At 44.8% G+C, this 18,146-nt stretch overlaps 6 protein-coding genes across 6 annotated transcripts; 4 read left to right on the forward strand and 2 right to left on the reverse strand.

The window, feature by feature from the left end:
• Positions 1-215: 215 nt before the first annotated feature.
• EDB91DRAFT_1076295 (uncharacterized protein) lies at positions 216-1,307 on the forward strand (the record flags this gene model as incomplete). The annotated part of the gene is made up of 6 exons (XM_041314858.1): positions 216-224; positions 254-411; positions 757-869; positions 946-1,063; positions 1,115-1,127; positions 1,170-1,307. The coding sequence occupies 6 exons, from the start codon at positions 216-218 to the stop codon at positions 1,305-1,307; spliced, it is 549 nt and encodes a 182-aa protein (XP_041184026.1).
• A 2,075-nt stretch (positions 1,308-3,382) lies between these two features.
• Positions 3,383-3,715, reverse strand: EDB91DRAFT_1036495 (uncharacterized protein; the record flags this gene model as incomplete). Its single annotated transcript, XM_041312815.1, has 1 exon — positions 3,383-3,715. A coding segment is annotated over one exon (333 nt), but the record flags the coding sequence as incomplete, so codon positions are not given.
• Positions 3,716-5,956: 2,241 nt separating this feature from the next.
• Positions 5,957-6,600, forward strand: EDB91DRAFT_1241297 (uncharacterized protein; the record flags this gene model as incomplete). The annotated part of the gene is made up of 3 exons (XM_041322060.1): positions 5,957-5,977; positions 6,148-6,310; positions 6,368-6,600. The coding sequence occupies 3 exons, from the start codon at positions 5,957-5,959 to the stop codon at positions 6,598-6,600; spliced, it is 417 nt and encodes a 138-aa protein (XP_041184028.1).
• Positions 6,601-8,072: 1,472 nt separating this feature from the next.
• EDB91DRAFT_1241298 (uncharacterized protein) lies at positions 8,073-8,408 on the forward strand (the record flags this gene model as incomplete). Its single annotated transcript, XM_041322061.1, has 1 exon — positions 8,073-8,408. The coding sequence occupies one exon, from the start codon at positions 8,073-8,075 to the stop codon at positions 8,406-8,408; it is 336 nt and encodes a 111-aa protein (XP_041184029.1).
• A 7,479-nt stretch (positions 8,409-15,887) lies between these two features.
• On the forward strand, positions 15,888-16,493 carry EDB91DRAFT_1041894 (uncharacterized protein; the record flags this gene model as incomplete). Its single annotated transcript, XM_041312962.1, has 2 exons — positions 15,888-16,193; positions 16,257-16,493. Coding segments are annotated over 2 exons (543 nt in total), but the record flags the coding sequence as incomplete, so codon positions are not given.
• Positions 16,494-16,925: 432 nt separating this feature from the next.
• Positions 16,926-18,144, reverse strand: EDB91DRAFT_1233081 (uncharacterized protein; the record flags this gene model as incomplete). The annotated part of the gene is made up of 6 exons (XM_041321069.1): positions 16,926-16,953; positions 17,014-17,218; positions 17,359-17,436; positions 17,464-17,496; positions 17,569-17,950; positions 18,091-18,144. The coding sequence occupies 6 exons, from the start codon at positions 18,142-18,144 to the stop codon at positions 16,926-16,928; spliced, it is 780 nt and encodes a 259-aa protein (XP_041184031.1).
• Between the last annotated feature and the right edge of the window lie 2 nt (positions 18,145-18,146).

Here is an 18,146-nt window from a genome sequence, read left to right on the forward strand (position 1 = left end):
TAATGATCATTAACTTTACTTTTTGAAATTAGGCCAACCTGTCCTTCATTCGTGCAACGGCCATGAGCAACAACTTAGTTTCTCTTGACCTGTGAGACCTCCAACATTACAACTCAAGTCTGATAATGGGCTCGCAGGTTGAATACCATGACTCCCTCTGAGTCAGGTGTACTACAGCAACATACTTGTGTCTCTAAGGTTCCCAACAGTCCAACATGTCTCTGGTAAGTTCAGATATTCATGTATTCCCCAGATATGTTATTACCATCAACTGACTGACTTGGAACATGTCATGGCACATGCCAGGACACCAAACTTGACAGCAATCATGACTTGGTTCACTGATGGAAGTTGTTTATGTGGCAAGATATCACCCTCTCTGGTCCAACATTTATCGCTTTGGTGGCATGGGTGCGTCATACTGATATTCTGAAGTGTCTGCATCGACGAAATCACAATGCACTTTAGGCTCCTCGATCACAGGCTATGTATAACTTCTTCACCCTTACCTTTCCTCTCAGACCCTCCACGAAACCCACATACCTGTGTGGCTCTGGCATCATTTGCACATTGGTCTTGCGCAGTAGGCAGTGCCTTTAATCAGAGCTCCTCATACTTTATGAACCTTTGAGTGAGTGATTGAACTTAAATTCGAGGAGTGCAGATTGTCAATACTGTACTTTATCTAGCTGACCTCGATGTCAAGACCCGCCCAATTTTGTTGATTGTTCTTCGGTCACTGCATGAATCTCACAGTCCACGCATTCAAGTTATTATGGGTCTCAGGGCGCAGGACCCTATTCCTGACTGGGTTTCACACATCGCTCTAGTTTTGCTCATCATGGTGATGGGCGAAACTATCCTGACAGGTATAGACAGAATCATGTCCAAGCACGTGGATCATCACGCAAAAGAAGCTGAGTACTGACTCAGTCATATCTACAGGTGGCCTTGATCATGGAAAGCCAGTAGTCGACATAAAGCACTTGCACAAGACACATGATGAAACAACTGAGATGTCATCAGTGATTCCTTGTGGTATCATTGGTGATAACATTAACAGGTTTGTTGACACCAGCTACTCATGACCATGAATGCTTTGAACTGTACCCAGGGATCACACAGAAGTATGCATTCTCATTTTTCGCCATTGTGGTGTCTGATCATAGTTCGACCCAAGAAGTTATACCAGGGTTCTTCTTGGCCATTTACTTCTTGTTTTTGCCAAAGCACCCCTTTTCCTTGGCATCAATGAAAACTTCTTATATCAGCCTGAGGATGGTATAAGCAATGCGAGCTCGCTGTGAGGTTGAACAACTCGTTATCATTTGTGGAGGCGTTCTCAGCACTAGGTTTGTGCATAAATTTCTCCTCTGTTCACCAGTTCACTGATGAGTCTGGTATACTTACAGGTACTACTACTAGTAGGTGTGCAGGCATCACTACTTCATACCACACAACAGCCTACCAAATAAAATTATCCTTCAAGTTCACCAGATGCACATTCAGTGGCACCTGTGGCATTACTAATGCCATCCCCAGCGGGTGGCTTCCGAGTTACCACAGGAATATGAAGAACTTGTTCTGTCTAACTAAACCTTCAGGGGTCTACTCGGAGCATGTCGCAATGAAGTTCTTACTCCTAATTGAATGGACCATCTGATCTGAAAATGTCTCAACTAGATCTTACTAATGTTTCATCCTCCACGTGCTGATGCAGGTGATAGGCTGCCAGTGGCAGCCCTGGGCCAGTGGGTGATTCTATAGCTGCCCATGACCGTGACTGACATCTCTCAGGCTGGTAGCACTTAGTCACTTGGTCCCCGTGAGTTACATCACAATGGGCCAGGCTTACCACGACCCCAAAATTCAAATGTTTGTTGGTTCCGATTTGGCATTTGTTTTGCCTACCAGGTTAATTAACATCTCCCAATTGGGGTCTCTGTTTCTTCCCCATCAAGGTTCCTCATTGTATTACATATGGTTAAATGGTAAGGTAGAGGTCATGCGAATTCAACAAACATCACATGATGTGACCATAGTGTGACATACTTATGAGATGACAATGCCGGAGCGGCAAACACTGTGTGGAGTCACAATTATGAGAGCAGTGCAGTAAGTAGACAAAATGATGGTAGGTAGCAGATACTGTATGTACTAGTGTGATATGTACTGTATATAGATCATGGATAACATATTACCTTGAATTGGAGGCCATTAAGCCTTCGGGGAGGACCCGATGTCCTCAATACTTCTTTACAGCCCATGCTGCTTGAGCTCCATTAAGGTCATGCTTATAAGCAGCAATGAATCTGTAGGATTGCATAGCAAATCTGTTCAAGGAAAGAAGGAATAAGACAAATGAAGAATCCAGGCACAAAAACCACTCACCGACGCATGGTTGACAGTGGTATCGAAGCCAGCGCAGCCACCACATTTTGCTCAAGATCTGCCTCTTTTGAAGAGGGGGGATTGAGCCGATAAACCCTCTTTGCATATCCCCAACACATCTCAATAAAATTTAGTTCATAATGAAATTTTGGCAAAAAGATCACTGAGAAGCCTCGTGCATGACATGTGGTTTCCAAAAGGGATTTAACATTGATGAAGTTGGGCTCATTGAAAAGGATTCGGCGACAACAGCAATCCTTTTGGCCTGCCTTGCATTTGAATCCTTTGCACTCCGCTAGAAGACCCTTTGTGTCATATCCTCGTTCTTGCAAGATTTGTTACATCCCTTTGAACCATCCAGCTTGTGGGTGACCTTTGGGGAAATAAAGTAGCTGTGGAGTACCATTATGAAGGCATCCAGGAGCCATTGGAATTCTCTTTTTTGCTGGTTTGCCATCAGAGTGCATAAGTGGCTTTCCGTTGTCATCGGTTACGGTCACATCTATGCCCCATGTTTTCGATAGGTTTTTTTGGCATATGTCGGGCAGATAGTGCATCGTCAGCACGTTTCACATGTGGCATTATCAAAGACCAAGATATGGTCTTCATTTTGATAATGTTTTTCAAGAATATTCATTGCATGGGCAGCATGCTTTAGAATTTCATTGCTGGAATGATATCCATCGCACGATTTTCCTTCCTTGAAAAGAACCTGTGCACTTTCTTTTCCATCTGAGGACTGAAGGAAGCCATAATCTGCTGAGACAAAGTGTGCAACCATCAGCGAAGCACCTTCCCCTTTTGGCTGGGGTAGAGCATCTTCTTTGATATGCTCCCATCAAACTTTGCGGTGATCATTTGCATAGAATGTTGATTCATTGTGGAACCAAACAACAATATGGCGGGTAGGTTCTGGGAGGGGGGGGGAGTTGTCGCATGTGAGATCATCTTGTTTCCATGTTTGTAGACGTGACTCGATGCTTCCCCATGCAGGCAGAAATACATTTTGGTGATAATGGACAACATCGTCACGTTCATGACCATCAAAATACTGCCCCCTCTTCTCTTTTTTCCACCGATAACCCAATTTCTGAAGCCACTGCTGAGCAGTGCTTACAGAGATCAATTTCTTGAAACCATGGCAATTCCGCACAATGGGATCATCAAGATAATGTACAATATCCAGTGCACAAATATATTTCCCCAAACTCTGCAGGTGCAATTTGATTTTGGCTGCTAGTTCCTCGTCTTCGATGCGTGAGATTGCGTGGTTTTGCTGGTGTAGAGGTAAATTTTTTCGATCTTGGATATATGCCTTTGTCCATCAACAGAGGCAGCGCGCGAGATATTCACCTCTTTCAAGTAGATTTGCAGTTTGCAGGGCTGCCTTGCCCCAGTTTGAAATGTTATTGAGGTCGGTAAATAGGACAAGGAAGTCTTTCATTGACCGAAGACATTCTTCAAGGACAGGGCTGAGTTTAGGGTGTAGATAGCCTGTCTTATCCTTCCTCTTGGGTTTGAGCAGGTTTCGGAGGTCCACTAATGCTTTTTTTGCAGCCTCAATGGTTTGGGGGCAGCAGCAGTTCCCAACAGTAGTCTCGCGTGCCCACCTTATCACCATCATCACTACTCTCATCACCACCATCATTACTCTCATCACCATCACCACTATTAGAATCGGTCTCCAACTCATCATCATTGGATGTAGCACCTGGGCCATGAGAACTAATAGCCTCTGGACAGGTGTCATATACCTGATCCGACCGCTCCGATATTGATATCCACTCCGCTTTCCGACCCCCTCTGCTCCGTCCAATCACAAGTCCGCATTCCGCCCCTACACTTCCACTTGACCTGCTCAACCGGTCCCCTTCTATAACATCTCCATTCAACTGGACTTCTTTCCCCTTTTAGATATATACTTTCCCCTTCAGTACATAGACCCTTGCTTCCGGATCACTGGTAATTCCTATTACCGCCTGATCACTGATCCGACGTGTACATATTGATATCCGCTCCGACTTATGTACTTCGCCTGGGTAAAACACTTACAAACTATATCCTTGGTACATAGCTTTACAACATAGTTATCCTGATCACTGCCTCATACATAGAAGTATATAACATATCATGTACTTAGATTTTCCTCAGTCTTAATATTACTTGTCTTCTCACAGTTACCTCTTGTGAGAATTCTCAGTAGGACCTTGCCTCCTGTGGACACAAGTCTCAACTTGTTGTCACCTCCGACCCTCCAACCCTCCGCTCCAACTTAGAGCCGTGCTCTAAGTGCTCCTCTTAATTCTCCGCCCCTACCAATATTCCCCTTATCCCTTTCCCCATCCTCCACATTATCCTCCGCCTTCCCCGCTCCTACCAAACCTTCCCCCTGCTCCTATCCACCCTCTGCATCACTCCCCGCCTTCTCCGCTCTGCTCCTAGTCGGCTTGCTGCTAGCAGCTCTTACTCCCTGACCCTCAAAGCGGACCAAAGCGGTCCACTTGTCCTATCAGTCAGACAATGTCGGACCTGCTCCAAATTTGGGGCACGTACTTGGCTAAGGGCACAGTGCAAGAGCTGAAGCCAACCTCAACCCCTCTGCTTCCTGAGCCGGCACGGTACCTAACAACAGGCTGGTAATGCTTCAAACTCGAACTGAGGTGGATCCGTCAAGTTCTGTCGCCACCGTATCCCACATATGGCAATGAGATCTTTGTCTTCATCAAAGACTTCCTCGCACAAAACTGGGTGGTGTCGCAGGCTGCCAGGTACGTGACAGTGCACATGTATGTACTAGCCAACATGATTTTCTTCGATGCTAGGATTGGCTGCCTCAGTGCGATGATCAGACCTAAGTAAGAGAGCAGGTGGCTCGTTGTTATCAGAGGTTGGTCTGACATGATCCCTAAACCAGTGCCACGGCTCAGAAATGACCTCAGCTTTCACAGGTAACATGGGAGCCAGTTTATTTTGAGGGTAAGGCTTCTCATTTTCATTGGTAACAACAGTATTGATAGATGTTCTCTATTCCCAAGCAGACAGTCAATGTTTTGCCACTAAGAACAAAACAGAATACTCACATTTTCCTTCTGTGAGCCCCCAGCCTCATCTCGGTCTCATCTTGCCCTCTTTGACTGATGTGCAGCTGCAGCATTGTCAATCTGTGCCTCGCGACAACATTTCTGCCTCCCCATGGGTTCACGACTCGGAACTTCAGCTTGTGCAACAGACGGTGGCACCCAGCATTGAATTTCCGTCAGACTTCAAACTCGTTTTTCACATATAATCGACCCTACAGAAAGCTCTCAAAATTCAAAATCTTTTCACCATCTCCACGCAGTACTGATTTACTCTATAGATAAAGTTTACACTTGCTTTCCCCATATTTTGCATAAATTACTTTTATGCTTCCTGGCCCTGTTGGATTGATTTTGAATTTCTCAACCTCGTCACTCTAATGTAACACTGGGCACGTGATGTTTGTTGAATTCGCAAGACCTCTACCTTACCGTAAGTATAATTAGGTCTCTCACCATGACTAAACCTCATCATTGACAACTCCAATATGTTCAGTTGCCAGTTCTGGGTGAGTGATACTTACACATCATCATTATTTGCCCAGATTAACAGTAGTACTCATCTCACCAATTTGAGCCTTCACCGTTTCGATAAAAGTCGGATACAGTGAGTGTTGTTGCCAAGCCTGTCACATACTGCACCCCTAGAATGGTCAACTCATTTCCTTTTACTTGTTAGCACACCCATGCGCAAACTGCAGCTTTTGTCTTGGGTGTTCATCCAGAACCACCAAATGTCGACAAAGATGAGGTCAGCAGCATGTGCACGATTTGGCATTTTTACGAGGGGATGGATGAAGAGCTGTTTACCACACAATGGGACAATGTCCAACTCAAAAAAAGTGAGCAAAGTCCATTTCACTCAGGCCTGATGGGATCCTCATGTCATGTTGCACCAGTCGAGTTCAGAGTTCCTCTCCATACCACAGATAGAGATAAATGGACCACATATGTGGGCCAGTCTTACTCCGAGTCAGATTGCCACCTCGATATATTTGACGCCATCAAGGCTACAATAGATGTACCAAAGGAGTTTCAGCACTTAGGCTGGCACCTGTCTACTGCCCACCGCATGGACCCACCTCATCGGCTTTTGAGGTCACTTGATATTGATAGTGCTTTCAAGCCATGAGGGTGGAACAAAGTTCTGGCAGGAATAAGAAGGTAGTTGTGATTGAAGTTGTCAATACTGTACATTTTTTATGGTTACAAGTGGTCAGCATGACATGGCAGTAGTTACTTCTTGCAGGATCCTGTACCAAAAGACTTCAAGCAAACCAAATGAAAGGCAGTCATGTCTTCTTGTCATATACCTGATCTGACCGCTCTGACGATATTGATATCCCTCTCCACCTGACCTTACACTCCTCCCGCTTTCCTATCACCTCCACTCTGTCTGCCCCCCACTTGATCCAGTCAGTTCCTGCATCTGCTCCTATGCTCCCACTTGACCACCTCATCGGTTACCTTATGCATCATCTCCACTCCACTGTAACCTCTTTCCCCATTTAGGTATATACTTTCCCCATTGGCACATAGAACTTATTTCCCAGATCACTGGTACTTCCTATAACTGCTTGACTAACTGATCCAACACGTACATATTGATATCCGCTCCGACTTATGTTTTTCACCTGTGTCTACTTACAAATTATGCTCAGTACATAGCCTCATACCAAGGACTGCTAATCACTGCCTCCTACATAGAAGTATTTAAAAACATACCATGTACTTAGCTACTCCTCAGTCTTAATATTACTTGTCTTCTCGCAGTCTCTACTTGTGAGAATTCTCAGTAGGACCTTGCCCCCTCCTGGACACAAGTTTCATCTTGTTGTCACCTCCGACCTTCCACTCCGACTTAGAGCAGCTGCTCTAAGTATTTGCTCTTACCTCTCCAACCCAACCAATCAATCCCCTTACTCCCCTCTGTCCCAATGCACTTCCTCCACTTCTAGTCAGATCACTGCTAGTAGCATTTACCTCCTGACCCACAAAGCAGACCAAAGCAGTCTGCCCGTCCTATTGTCAGACATTGTCGGACCCGCTCCAAATTCGGGGCACATACTCAGCTAAGGGCACAGCACAAGAGCTGAAGCCAAGCCCTGACCCCTCCACTTCTCTGTCTGAGCACGGTTCCTAACACTTCTTCAGGCAAGCAGAGTCCATCATCGCTTGTATCCTACATGAAGGAGTTGGAGAAAGTCAAGAGTAAGTTGCGCTGCTCCGACCATCAACTTGGAGAGGACACATTCTGTTGGGTGGATTCATCGCTGCCAAACACTCTGCACTACCCACTATGTACCCAGGACCTGCAGGAGTGGGCTAGATATTTGGTTTGTGATACTTATTTGCTACAGAGTATGATGTGGTGCTCACAAATTGCAGCTCAAAACTGGAGATCCAGACAACTCCTGTGTCACTCTGCCCAGCACGCCTCACTTCAATAAAGTTTGAAAGACACATAAGGAGCGAACTACATCACTGCTCCAGAGGGTGCCCACCAAAATCATATCATCAATCATTCATAATCACATTCACCTGTTATCCTCTTCCAATGACATCTCTGATGGAGTACTTGCCAGAGAACAGGGAGAAGGTCGCATGGCTCCTCAACCACTCAAGAGGACATTTGCACTCTACATGGACAGTGACGAAGAGTCCGACAATGAGGAACTGCCACAGCATATCAAGAATGTCCTTACCAATGTCCACTTGCGCTACCCTGCCATGAACTTCCCTCAATATGCCGATAAACTAAAGGATCGTGGTATCTTGTATCTGCCGACCCCAGCTCATTTTGGTGTTAGATTCTACGAGGAGACAGTTGGGATGCCAGAGGGCACTGCATATACCTTTCAGAGCTGTGTTTCTAAAACTCACATGAAGGCAGAACTTGCGAAAGGGAGAAGGAAAGCTAAAGGGAAGAAGAAAGCATGAGCCCAGCCTGACGACAAAGATGAAGAGAACATCTGTCCCAGCTTCTGATCAAAATGCAGTTAATAGGCTGGTAGTTATTATCTTACTTCATGTTATTCAGAATCTCATAATATGATATTCTGTGGCTTCAACTTGTTGTAACATTGTTTCTGGTGTCATAAGATAGGCTGCAGTCATACTTCACTTGATCATGTGATCAGATCGTGACATTTCATGACAAAAGTACCAGAATCACATCTCCTCCTTCAAATTGTCTTTTTTCGCTAAAGTAGAACCTAGGAATGTTAGCTAAGGTACATCCTCAGAGAACCTAGGTTTTAAAATTGTAATATAGTTCAAACTGAGAGTGAAGATGACTTTCTTATGTTCAGGACATGCTCAATATTGTGCTTTGTCATCTGAGTCTACTTGGTGATCTGCTTCAGAAGCCATTGACGGAACCAACACTACCTCTCAATAGTATGCCGAAATGAAAACTCTTCAACATTGCCAACCTCAAAGCTACTTGCAGAGTGCAAGAACTTCCAGTGTGCAAAGGGAGCAACAAACTGTTGCTGTCGCCGGTGTGGGGAATTCCCCCACTGTAGGTGTAAAACCTCGTCCTTTCCGCATCATCTCACATCAGTTCCGCGTATTCCGCACATTCCGCATTTCCCGTGCATCGTCCAATGGGTTCCGCATTCCTGCACATCCTTCGGAACCCACCCGCACTATCTGATATTCCCGCGCATCGTCAGACAACCTTCACATGTCCTGTCCCCATCCTTCCAGGTCCATTGGTATGCTGTATCCCTCTTCCCGCTGTTCCTAACGTTATCCGGATCAAACTGACACATGCCCTTATGGCACGGACCCCTATTCCAGAGTATTGCGCCCATGTGCACTGCCTGCCTTCACTTCCACTTCCTGAGAGACTTACTACCTGTACCTCAGTGTTCCTTAAAAATAATCTTCCCTTTAAGTAGTGGTACTCAGGGCTTGGGGGTATTTTATCGAATCCCATCTTTTACCTTCCCACTTTTCCTTCACCTTACTAGAGGATCGCTTTGACTTATGCCCACTATCAATCTAACCTTGTGATATACTTCCTTCGACTTCGCCTGCGAGTTCCGACAAATCAGTATGTTCCGCACTTTATCCATTTGAGTTCCGTTTCATTCCTTTCCATTCCGCTTGGGTTCCGCTTGGGTTCCGCTTGTTCCGTGCAAGTTCCACTTGTTCCGCTTGTTCCGCATTTTTGCGGATCCTCATCCTACCTGCGGGAGGGTTGATTAGGGTCATTTAGACAGGGACTAGTACTCCCCAGTAGCAATCCCCTTTAGGGTCAAACACACTTGTTCCCAAGCGAGGCAGCAGGCAGCAAAGACCCAACTGTGTAGTAGATCGATTTCTCTCTGCTGCACTTGTTGTACCCACACCGGGTGCTGTACAACCAACCAGACTTCATTGCTGTCAAGTCAAATCTGGAGAGAGCATGCAAAGCAAGAGGAGTTTCAGTGCTTTTCCTTCTGAAATTTCATTGTGAACTTAATTTCATTGAGCAATGTTGGGGATATGCGAAACGGGTTTATCGTCACTATCCCGCTTCAAACTGATCTCAAATGCAATGTGCTTTCAGCTCTTGAATGGATGCATACAGCAAGGGACTGAACGGAAAGCAAGCAGCGTGGGCATTGAAGAAGTACAGAGGCCATCAAGTACTTCCAGATAGCATTTTGCACGACTTCAATAACATTTGTGTATAACCGTGACTGATAGTAGTTAGTAACACAAAATCACATCATGTCACCACCTCGGTCACACCATGTGATCAAGTGAAGTATGACTGTGGCCTATCTTAGTATGTGATGAAGCCTTAGATATGATATACTGCTGGTTCAGACAAGAAATGAATGCAGATGTGAAACAGCCAATAGAGTCCATTTCAAGTTGCAAGTTGCTGTAGTCAATCTACAGTATGTACTACCAGTAGTATATGTAGGTGACTGCTTGTCACAACCCTACTTGGATGATAGTGTTCAGGATTTGGCAAACTCGATCTAGGCGATGTCTTCCTCATCCTACTCATTTTTATTCAATGTTGCAACTCCGAGAGTCCTACAAAGACAGCAAATACACCTGCTATCACATTTTACCAAGTCCCTCTCCCCCATCCAGAAAGTTATCCTTCCCTGTTGGCTCAGAGGGAAATACCAGCAAACCACCTTGTTGTCAGTGAGCTCATGAGTCCATCAATATGATCATAGGTAGTCATGAGACCTACTAGCTATGAATGGCTTTCTGAAGTGCAGAATGCTGTACATGATCCTACCAACACCCCTTCCAAACAGACAACTGTGCTTCAGCTTTGAACAGTTTCTACTTTGCCAATTCTCTGACTCAGGAGCAGCTTGTTGTTATGGATGCATGTTTGCATAACCTGTGCAATGTTCCTGTGCAAAACAGATTCGAGAATGCGAGGCCCACAACTCAGAGCACTTTCTCGAGTCTGCATATACAACTAATGAGTGTACTATACCTATAGTCCAGTGTCAGTTGCTGAAGAGCAACCAACACAGGACTTGCTACTATGGGCGAGTCTATGTAAACAAGTGTAAACACTGCCTAAGTAAGTAAAAGGAATTCACATCACATGCTAAGTGAGAGTCCTCAATAGAGGAAAGCAACATCATAACACAAATAACTCGCACCATAAGGTGCTCAATCACCACAACTAACACAATGTTCCCTGTGCAAAACAGATCTTCGAGAAGCAAGCCCCACAACTCAGAGCCCTTTCTCGAGTCTCGCATATACAACTCTTTCTTGGAGACCTACATCCATATGGCATTTGTCAAGGAGCCCAAGGATAGAACTTTGTGGGACAAGGATGTGTGTAACCTTTATGGACCCCATGGAAAAGGGTACAGATAGAGTTCACCCACTGTCATATACCGGATCCGAGCACCTCCAATACCACCTGTGAACATCCCTACCACTAGTCCGACCCCCTGTTTCTCCATCAGCTCAATCCCTCCTTCTCCGACAATGCATGAAGTGCATCTCAGCAGGACTAGCCCTGCTACCTCCACCTGACTCTATTCCACTCCTCCGACACTACCCCCATTTTCTCTGACACTATATCCAATACCTCCAGATCTGGAATTCCAGATTCTCCCCTACAAAAGTCCGGTTCTCTGTCCTGTTGTCCACCTGGCACTCTGCTTTCATCTCCAGACTCACACTGATCTCCTTTTAGAATACTGCTCTCCGGTTACTGGTTGTACACCTTTCCGCTTTGCTTACTGATCCGTCCGTTTGCACTTCATTTCCGACCTCATTTCCTTGATCTGTTGTACACTTACTAATAGACCCTCCATATGCTTCGGACATAGCTTTTACTGTGCTGACTGATTTACTTACATGATACCTACAGTACATAAACTCCTGTAAAACTCTGGAACTCCTCAGTTCAAATATCACCTTAATTCTTGCTCATTCCTGCATCTCTGGACTTGAGCTTGGTCTCTTGTCAATCTCCGAGTCTTAGGGTTGATTCCTTTGACTGTACGTCCAACTCTCATCTTAGTTCTGCTCATTCCTGCTTCTCTGGACTTGAGTCTCATCTCTTGTCTACTTCAGAGTCTTAGGGTTAAACCTTAGGATTAAATCTCTGGCTCTACCTTAGGGTAGTCTACACTCTGTTCTGCTTCTACTCCGGACTTGTCCATAGTAGCCTTACTCTGTTCTCTCATAGTCTTCCGGAGTTCCACCAAACTCCTCCAATGTCTGACCTCTGGACTTCCCCAGACTTCTGTCGGACTTCCCCTCTGCCCCTTGGAAATTAAGGGCATGTACTTGGGTAAGGGGCGCAGCGCACGAGCTGAAGCCAAAGCCCTTTGAGTTGTCTTCCCCTTGAGCACAACCTTAACACCAACCACGTCTACATATGCTATCATGCTCTTAGCATGGAGATGTACATTTCATTCACCTCCTTACTTTATTACTCTGACTACTCTCTCTAGATTTAATCCCAAGTCTGACATGCCCATCCACCTCTCCAACTTGCCCAAGCCAACAACCCTCCTTAGCAATATCATAGAGCAAGACATTTCACTTACTGCCATCATTGCTGATTGCATTTTGGCATCATCAGAAAAAGCCTCAGACATCATAAAACTCCTCTCCAAATCCACAGTAGATCTCAATCATCCTTGTATATTGGCTGAGCTCAGTCAGGCATAATTCCTTGGGAGTCATGTCTCAGACTCTATTGGAGGGCATCCTGGAGGTCAAGCCTGTCATATGACTTGCTGTATGTATAATGTTCTTTCGCTTGCATCTCCCTCACATCGCCTCACATCTCTACAGACATTCTAAAGAATTCTTGGACAAAAATGGGAATATAATACCTGTGCAGCCTTGGGAAGAAGTTCCTTTCAACCTCAATAACCTCTGCAGCCACTTGGCTCAGGTTATCCTTGCATGATGTGTCCTCCCAGTAAACCTGGCTTCCCGACATAAACTCTTAGAAGAGTCGGTCTACAATGTTGCAGTAGAGCGTCTCCATCATGAAGCCAAACTTTTCGACGAGCAAGGTCTAGGCAACCGTGAACTTCATTGTGCAGATTTGCAAAAGTGGATGTGGGACTGGCACCAGAAGCTCAAGAAGCACTTTGAGGCAGAAATACAAAAGATCATTGGTGCTGAGGCAACTTGCAATCTGTAAGCATATATATGTCTGTCAGACATTCATATTAACCACCAGCTAGCTGAAAACAAGCAAGTTCAACAAATGGGCCCCTTCCTCTCCCTTGTCAGACACAAGAATCACTATCCTTGAGATCATGCACCTCCAAGGCAGTGGTGGTGTCTTGGATGGGATGAAAACTACCCATGCATTGCATCCGGAATTCAGATGATGAGGATCTGTTCGCCCAAGTGGGTACTGCTCAGCCAGCTGCTTGGAAGCATAGAGTACATTCATATTGATGACCCTATCTTCATTCTCTGCCAAGCAATCTCCTGTCAATCATCATCGTCTTGTCACTTGACAATCAGGCTTCATACAGTACTGAGGAAGTTAAACCAAGGCAGCTGTCAAGACAAGATATCATTGCAGCACAGCGTGCCACATTGTGAGTTAGTTAAAAGGCCATTATTTCAACCCAGATGAACTCCCTTCGTGGTGTAGATGTTCTTCCCAGAAACACCATGATCTACAGTTTCAGGTGTGACTTTGGAGACAATGCGCTATTTCATTGGCAAGTTCACAAGACTGTTCAAACTTTGAAACTCGAATGTTCCAAGGACAGGTCAGGTTTTAGACTCGGACTTAACTTGAACTTGAATGCATCAGGTCATGGTGAGTACCAGTGAAGGAGAGCAAAAATGTCATCAATGAATGAATCTTTTTAGAATATATTAGGTGTGTTCACCAGCAGCAAAACAACCATCAACCCACATTCCAATAATAATGAAATTCATCATAGACATCCTCTTCCCTCACCAATGTGATACAATGTCTGCAGAACCTCCCATGACTTCTGTAACTTCACCAAATGGAATAATAAATAATCATTCCCATGCTCAACTTGTACATCTACTTCATAACAGTTACTGCAACAATGATAGACTTACAAAAGAACTTGGAAATGCAAAGAAGCGGTTAGAAAAAGCAGAGCATCTACTAGCAGAATTTCAAGCTACAACCATCAATGGTGCTCCTCTCTCAGGCGAGGCTTGTCGTGTCATCAAAGAAGCTGAGGCATGTGTAGCCTATGCCGATAGACATACGACCCTCCCTCCCCACCTGTGATCACTACTCTACAAACCACAGATGTTAGGTACCGTGCCAGGCTCAAGAAGTGGAGGGGTCAGGGCTTGGCTTCAGCTCTTGTGCTGCACCCTTAGCCAAGTACGTGCCCCAAATTTGGAGCAGGTCCGACATTGTCCAACGGTAGGACAAGTAGACCGCTTTGGTCCACTTGAGGGTCGGGAAGTAAATGCTACTAGCAGCGGGCCGACCAGGAGTGGAGCGGGGAAGGTGGAGGATAGTGCGGAAGGTGGATAGGAGCAAAGGGGTTTATTGATAGAGGTGGAGAAGCAAGGGGGAAGACTTAGAGCAGTGCTCTAAGTCGGAGTGGAAGGTCGGAGGTGACAACAAGATGAAACTTGTGTCCGGAGGGGGCAAGGTCCTACTGAGAATTCTCACAAGTAGAGACTGCGATAAGACAAGTAATATTAAGACTGAGGAAAATATCTAAGTACAGGATATGTTATATACTTCTAAGTGTGAGGCAGTGATTAGGAGACTTTTGTTGTAAAGCTATATACCAAGGATATAGTTTGTAGGTACTTACTCAGGCAAAGACATAAGTCGGAGCGGATATCAATATGTATGTGTCGGATCAGTGATCGAGTGGTAAGAGGAGTTACCAGTGATCTGGAAGTAAGGGTCTATGTACTAAAGGGGAAAGTATATGTCTAAAAGGGGAAAGAGGTTCCAGTTGAATGGAGGTGTTATAGAAGGTGACCGGTTGGGCAGTCAAGTGGAAGCATAGGAGCAGATGCGGACAATGATTGGACGGAGCAGAGGATGGGTGGAGCAGAGGTGGTCAGAAGGCGGGGAAGGATGTAGAATCAGGTGGAGTGGATATTAATATCAGAGCAGTCAGATCAGATATATAACAACAGACGACGAAGACCCTGGATGAAGACAACGGGGTGCAGTATCCTCTGGTAGGTGAAACACCCTCTATTCTATCACTCCATAGTTGACACACCTCTCATGTCGGAAATTTACAAAAGCGGTTGCAATCAGCTATGTTTAGATGTCATTGAAATGCATGCTGAAATAACAAGGTAATGTTCCTGGCTGAGTTTCAATGTATTGCAAGGCCGATGACAAGCATATGTGTCAATGCCTGATGGCCTGCCAGCTCTTTCTTTCTGAATCCAACCTCTGTAATTCTGTACCCAAATGGCCCCTGAGCACTCAAAACTGTGTGATATATGTGACCAAAATATCAAACCAAGAGGCTGGACTACTCATCGAAAAGCCTGCGAGATATGTGCGGGTAAGAGATGTTGAGATCAGGTTATTGTAGACGCTATTCGGAAAGAGAAAGATAAGAGCTCTTGGACTTCATACTGCGGTGTTGAAGCTGACACTATTACAATATCCAGCAGCAATCAAGGGGCGAAGGACAGCCCTGAATCAACCTAATAACCATAGGTCCAATGAATCTGCCGCACAAAGTACAGTATCTGTTTAATTTCTTATAATACATCACGCTCACTAGCTCTCTCAGTTGAAAACAGAAATCCTCCTGACCTCACGCATGGTCCTGACGCAGACTTGGATCATGGCAGCACAATTGTGAGTCTCACAGGCGTTTTCATCAACCTCACTATTAGTATTGACACTATTGAATTCCAGATGTTATTGTAATTGAACCTGAACCTGTTGATGCAGACGCATTCCTGGCCTTTGCACATGATGACATCAAGATTGAACACCATCCAAACAGTGGCACCAAAACTACAGTTCACTCATTTGAGACATTCATGCATTGTCCAGCTCCCTCTTTGGTCCCACCTGATAGATGGCCTTGGTATCCATTCCAATCTAGGTTCAAATTCAAAGTTGCTGAGATCGCACTCAAGGCTGTGCTAAACAATGAGCAGACTGATCAGCTCATCAAGATCTGTCAACAATGCGCTATAGGGAAGGATAAGTTTACATTTTTGAACCATAAAGATATTCATAACAAGTGGGAAGCAGCATCTCACCACATTACAAAGGTGATTTAATTTTCATGATTAGCATCATAATTTAATCTCAATTTAATCTCGTTCAAAGCGCAGTTCACCAAAGAAGTGATTTCAGTACCTTATGATGGCAAATTGTGGGACTTTGATGTGCACTACCAGGATCTTTGGGAGCTCGCTACTGATCCACTTGGGGACCCCAGCTTATTTCCACACTTCACATTTGATGCACAACACTTGTCTAAGTTTGATGGCAAAACATTCATCCACTTTGTAGACGAGCTGTTCACTGCGCAGGACTTCTGGGATATCCAAGTACGTATTGATACATAGTAATTTTGGCCCCTTTTTATTCTATTTTAATTGTTGTAGTCGCGACTTCCACCAGGTGGCAAGCCACTTGCTTTCATTTTGTACACTGATAAAACGAAGCTGTCGTCATTTGGGACTGCCAAGGGCTATCCAGTTGTCGCTTGAATAGCAAATCTACCTACAGACATTCAAAATGGATAAGGTATAGGTAGTGGCTATGTGGTAGGATGGCTGCCGATTGTATGGTCTGATGATTGCCTTGTTAAATTGACACTAATCATCAGGAAAACATGATTTTACTATTTTTGGTTTTATTTGACTCTATGTATAAATGGTGCCACAATGTACACTAACGGGATATAATTGAATATAGATGTCATATAGAAGCATTTTTTACACTTGGTGTAGGTGAAAAGAACTAGTATAGTCACCAATAGCATGTAACTAGCACTGCTACCATAGAATTTGATACGCATACTTACTAGACCAATTGTTAAGCAAAAAAGTGGAGCATGCATCAAGTACACTATTAGATCTCCACTCCTCAGGCCATCCTACACCAGCTCCCAAGTGTGGTATAAGCTGACAAGACTGTCGTATAGTAGAGAGAGGGACAATATCACCAGGCAAGTGTCCAGTAGTGTCCAAAGGGAGAGGCTTGGTAACTGAGTACATATTGTGATGGGTGCCAGGTGAACGGGACACAGTTAGCCACTCTACATATGCAAAATGGTGCTTTGGCCAGACTGCAGGAGCTTCATTATAAAGGCTGATTATTTCTGGAAGGCAGAATATAAGCCTCAGCCTACTGACTTTCATTCCTAAATACAATAAAGAAATGCTGAGCTTTAGAGCTATCAAGTATTAGAAACATATGGAGGCGCACCATGAAGTCCAGTAGACTCAGCCCCATCCTTGTGAGTGACCACCACCACATCAAACCTCCCTGAACTCTCTCCTCTACCTGGTTATGCCCTGACTAAATCTATACCTTTCTGGCCATCTATGTCATTCCCAAGAGTATCTAGTGAGAATTTAAAAGAATGTCAAACATCTAGCTTATCAAAAGGAAGAAAAGCATTGCCAACTTGAGTACAGGGTATAGAATCTCCTCTAGTAAGAAATTTATTAAGGAAAATGCGCAAGTGATATGAAAAAGAGGGACAACCATGCTTGGTTTGGATGTTGGAAAGGGTCTGGGAGGGAGCAGCTGGTCTCTTGGCTGTCACTACCCCAACGTCCTGGTTTCTTCCATCCACAGCTTCTTTGACCTCCTCTTCCCTCTCCTCCTCCGATTGATAGTGAGAGATGTAGCTCTGGAACATGACTATTTTCTCCTGGCGACTCAGCCACTGAGTCATCTGAGGGAGCTCATTGCAGAAGTTGGATGCTCTCCATGCTTCCTTGGCATAGTCTATATGAAAATGTTCAAACATTTCAGTATTATAATTATCAGTAGTTCCGAAATTACGTATGCACTCCTCATAGTGCAGCATTGAGTGAAACTTTGGTACATTGAAGTGATTGTGTATTCCAAGATCCACCAGGATGTCCTACCCAGTAGCAATCCCCTTGGGACGAGTATTAGTCTTGCACCCTTGTTAGACATCTGCATCACCCCAGAGTCTATTTTCCTCACCCACAATGTTTTGGATGAAGTAGGTGGTTGCATCT

The sequence above is a fragment of the Suillus paluster genome (assembly GCF_016628075.1).
Source record: "Suillus paluster strain FC165 chromosome Unknown EDB91scaffold_1, whole genome shotgun sequence".
Taxonomy (NCBI): Eukaryota; Fungi; Basidiomycota; class Agaricomycetes; order Boletales; family Suillaceae; genus Suillus; species Suillus paluster.